Genomic DNA, 4,763 nt, shown 5'->3' with positions numbered 1-4,763 from the left:
GGCACACCGGTCGACACAGGAAGCTCTCTGCCCCTGAAGTCTGAACCCAAAACCCGACTGGGGCCAGGAAACAAGTCAAAGCACCCGAATTTTTTATAATTTGGCCTCTTTTTTTTTTTGAAAGTTTCTCACAAATAGACCTATGGCGGAAAGAATTCAGAAAATGGACCCTTAGCTCGGCGCCAATGATGCTGGCGCCGAGCTCGGCGCCAGAGTCTCTGGGGCCGAGCTCCTGGACACGGTCGATGACCTGCCAGGGGGCTCGGCGCTGTAGATCCTGACGCCGAGCTCGAAAATATCTACCGGGCCCGCGCCTTTCCTCTCTTCTTCTTCCTCTCGCGCCCTAGCCCCGCCGCCGCCGTCGCCCTTGCTCTCGTCACCGCCGCGCCCGCGCCCATGCCACCCTCGCGCCCGCGCCACCGCGCCCGTGCCTGTTCCTGCGCCGCGCCGCGCTGCCACCCCGTGCCGAGCCCGCGCCAGCCCGCGCCGAGCGCGCGCCGCCGCCCCCACATCTTTTCTTTGTGATGTTTAACGAATAGGTTGACAAATACCGCGCTGTCTAGCAAACTCACGCATCTTTTCTTTGTGATGTTTAACGAATAGGTTGACGTAGTCAGGTCCATATCCCCTCTTCCGTGCAATTAGTTGCCTCTTCTTCAGTTCATCCAAGAACTTAGCTTGACCATCATAACATTCCCAACTGCATTTCCTAGTGCTCTGTTCAGAAGAAATATTATATCATATATGTCTTAGCAAAACAAACAAAATATGATTTCATGTTTACCAGAAAAATAACGAACCTCATCATACTCAATCATATGGCCGCAATAATGACATATTTCAAGCTCCGAAGGGACTAGGCCATAGTTGGATTTTACACCACATTCGCACATGACAGGAGGTGCTTTGTAGATTACCCTTTTTTCTTCTTTTCCTTAACCCTCTGCGGTTCTTCCGGCCATTGGTTCTTAGGACCATACAACCACTCCTTGAAACGACACTTCGCCATTGAAAACACCTAAATAATGAGACATTAGTACATGAACACATATAGCTCAAGATTTCAACACATACACTTTGCACTTACTTCATGCTTATTTGGACACATAAACTCCAACGTATTCTCAGGGTTTATCACAGCTCGATCTCCGCAATCGCACAGAGGAGGTTCCTCGAGTCGTCTAACTGTGGCTAGGTGCTTCTCCTTAGCCGTCATTGGAGGAGGGTTAGGGGGGTGGAACCCACCGCTTCAAGTGCTCACGTGGATGTCTCCCTCTAAACCAATCGTCGAACAAGAGGTACCTAGGATCAAACTTGTCTACATCATCGATCCACTGAAAGAAAAGGCACCTCTCATGGTCCCACACAACGAGATTCCAACAAAATATTAGTAGCATACTTACATAAATAAAGAAAAAGGATAGTGCAAACAATTTCTTACATTAAACCGACTACATGTGTAGAAGCAACGCGCCGCTGTATCCGGATGTTTCGATTGAAAAACATGGGCCGGGAAACCACAGTCACAGTTAGGGACAGAGAGGTCAGGAGGGACGGGGGTATCTTTGCTAGACGCGTCGGGGTATAATTCTCGAGGACGACCCCGTTTTCGTCAAAACTCCTCCCGAAACATTTCTTGCATCTAACAAAACGGATGTAATTTAACAAACATAAATCAAAATATCACAAATAAATATCAATGAGAACCATAACTACAATACAACCAATTTCGTTCTAAGAACCGAAAGCAGTTAACATTAAACCTTAAACCTAGGGTTTGTCATTTGATCCACAACAATGAACCCATAACATAACTACATACGTCTAGGTTTGCTAGCTTTTTCCACGCCTTGGAATCAACCTACGGTTGTATAATACATATATTGAGGGATACAATGAAACCCTAAGTGATGACGATTCTTAGGTCCAAAAATCCGACTAATATATACCTAATCGATGTGAAAAAACAAGAAGGGGAGCGATGATACCTTGCTCTCGAAGATCTACAGATCAAATCAAGGTTTTTAAGGTCCAATATGTCGATTCGTGAGGTAGGGTAAAGTGGGAAGACAAAAACCCGAGAGGGATGAGAAAGAAGAGAAAAAACGCTCGGGCAAGAAGGTTGAGCCGGGGTTAAATGCAGGGAGCTCGGCGTCAGTCACTCTGGCGCCGAGCCCCCTGGCAGGTCATGGACCGTGCCCAGGAGCTCGACGCCAGAGACGCTGGCACCGAGCTCGTCATCAGCATCAATGGCGCCGAGTTAAGGATCCATTTTCTGAATTCTTTCCGCCAGAGATCTATCTGTGAGAAACTTAAAAAAAAAAACCAAATTGTTCGGTCAAAGCACCCTTCACTAAACAGAAGCTCCTATAAAAGTTCCATCAAAGCATCAACGCAATTGTCCACGTGGCCAGCATCCCCATCCGCTCCGGCCGAAGTCTGCAAGAACCCCTGCCCGCCCGGTCCAAATCCCCCCGTCACCTACCTCCGCCCTCCCAGTCCCAGATCCGCCTCCTCCTCCCTCCCTTCCAGATCTCCCACCCACTCGAGAGTCGGGATCCACCGCCTCCGCGCCCCCTCACCGTAGCAGCGCGAGGAAGCGGGGGGCAGAGGCCAGCTATGGGCAAGGAAGGGGCCAGCGGCGGCGGCGGCGACGGCGGCATGTCAGAGTCGGTGATCCGCAAGGTCCTGATCTCGTATATGTACGTGGCGGTGTGGATCATCCTCTCCTTCTCCGTGATCGTCTACAACAAGTACATCCTCGACCCCAAGATGTACAACTGGCCCTTCCCCATCTCCCTCACCATGGTGCACATGGCCTTCTGCTCCTCCCTCGCCGTGGCGCTCGTCCGCGTCCTCCGCGTCGTCGACCTCCCGTCCTCGCCTGCCATGACGTCGCAGCTCTACGTCTCCTCCGTGGTGCCCATCGGCGCGCTCTACTCGCTCTCGCTCTGGTTCTCTAACTCCGCCTACATCTACCTCTCCGTCTCCTTCATCCAGATGCTCAAGGCGCTCATGCCCGTCGCCGTCTACTCCATCGGGGCGCTCTTCAAGAAGGAGACCTTCAAGTCCTCCGCCATGCTCAACATGCTCTCCATCTCCTTCGGCGTCGCCATTGCCGCCTACGGCGAGGCCCGCTTCGACGCCCGCGGCGTCGCCCTGCAGCTCGCCGCAGTCGCCTTCGAGGCCACGCGCCTCGTCCTCATCCAGATCCTCCTCACCTCCAAGGGCATCTCTCTCAACCCCATCACCTCGCTCTACTACGTCGCGCCCTGCTGCCTCGCCTTCCTCGTCGTGCCCTGGGTCTTCGTCGAGCTGCCCAGGCTGCGCGCCGTCGGCAGCTTCCAGCCGGACCTCTTCGTCTTCGGCACCAACTCGCTCTGCGCCTTCGCGCTCAACCTCGCCGTCTTCCTGCTCGTCGGCAAGACCTCCGCTCTCACCATGAACGTCGCCGGCGTCGTCAAGGACTGGCTGCTCATCGCCTTCTCCTGGTCCGTCATCCGGGACACCGTCACCCCCATCAACCTCTTCGGCTACGGGATCGCCTTCCTCGGGGTGGGGTACTACAACCACGTCAAGCTGCAGGCGCTCAAGGCCAAGGAGGCACAGAAGAAGGCGGCGCAGGCCGACGAGGAGGCCGGCTCGCTGCTGCAGGAGCGCGACTCGCACGGCGACCGCAAGACTGACAACCAGGCCTAGCGAGTGTGACGGATCTCATGATCCAACCGCCATCGCCCGATTCGGTCGGTTCTGAACCCAGCCCCCCTGCCTAGTGTACTCCAAATGTGTGATCCAAGATCAAACCCTTACAAGTTTGATGCAAAATTTGTTCATTTCTTGTCTTTGACTTGATCTGGTGGTAGCAAGGCAAATAAGCACGGGAAAGATGCAAGCTTTGTGTCGAACATGTGAAAAAAATATATATGAGCATTTTTTTTATCTTTTTTGGCCAGTTGTAGCTGTCACTACCACTTAAACAGTGAGCAAAATTGTTTGCATTATGTATATTGCTATGATTGGTCGGTTTTGTCTCGTTAATACATAAAAAATTGGATCCATTAGTGCGAAAGGAGTGTAATTTCAGAGAACTGATCACAAGAATCCAATGTCTAACTTTTATATTCTCAGTGCCGCTGTTAGTTTTTATTGCTCTAATTAATTATCTTGGGACATTGGACAGGAGACCTGGTGCAAACACCATCTGAAAATTGGTGGCTTGATACATGAATGATTTCCACGGAGCCGACGTCGGTTTGGTGCTTTGACGCCTAACCCCATTGGTTGTTCTTGTGGGGTGTCTTGAGGAAATTGTTGTGTAGGGAACATCAGGACGTATATCAGCCTGCTGGACCAGAAGAAACTTGGATCTCACAATGTCACTTTTCTTTTTTTTGGAGCCAATACTATTGTTTCGCTATTCTTTTTCCATTTTTTGTCCCTTCCGAAAGCCTGTACTGTATTGACTCAATGAAGGGAACTCTACATCAGTACTTCAGAATTCAAATGACAATCACATGGTACTATCTACAACTCCCTCCGTTGCAAATTTTATTGACATTGCTTTTGCTATGCACTTAAATACGCACTATGTCTAGATATATAACAAAAGAAATGTATCTAGAAAAGCCAAAACGTTTTATAATACGGAGGTTGTATCTTGTATAAGGAATGATCTTACTGAAATTCGCAGCTGATCTGTTTCTTCTACATGTCTTGTGTCACGCTTCCTGAATCAGTCCAAAGTGTCTGCACTGAAATTGGAC

General features: G+C 50.5%; 1 protein-coding gene across 1 annotated transcript; it reads left to right on the top strand.

Moving 5' to 3' along the window:
* Window positions 1-2,410: 2,410 nt before the first annotated feature.
* LOC136459239 (probable sugar phosphate/phosphate translocator At2g25520) lies at window positions 2,411-4,388 on the top strand. Its single transcript, XM_066459117.1, has 2 exons — window positions 2,411-3,743; window positions 4,181-4,388. The coding sequence occupies exon 1, from the start codon at window positions 2,620-2,622 to the stop codon at window positions 3,697-3,699; it is 1,080 nt and encodes a 359-aa protein (XP_066315214.1). The 5' UTR covers window positions 2,411-2,619; the 3' UTR covers window positions 3,700-3,743; window positions 4,181-4,388.
* Window positions 4,389-4,763: the final 375 nt, after the last annotated feature.

Source organism: Miscanthus floridulus, chromosome 6 (genome assembly GCF_019320115.1).
Source record: "Miscanthus floridulus cultivar M001 chromosome 6, ASM1932011v1, whole genome shotgun sequence".
NCBI lineage: Eukaryota > Viridiplantae > Streptophyta > Magnoliopsida > Poales > Poaceae > Miscanthus > Miscanthus floridulus.
This window is presented reverse-complemented; position numbering and strand designations above follow the sequence as displayed.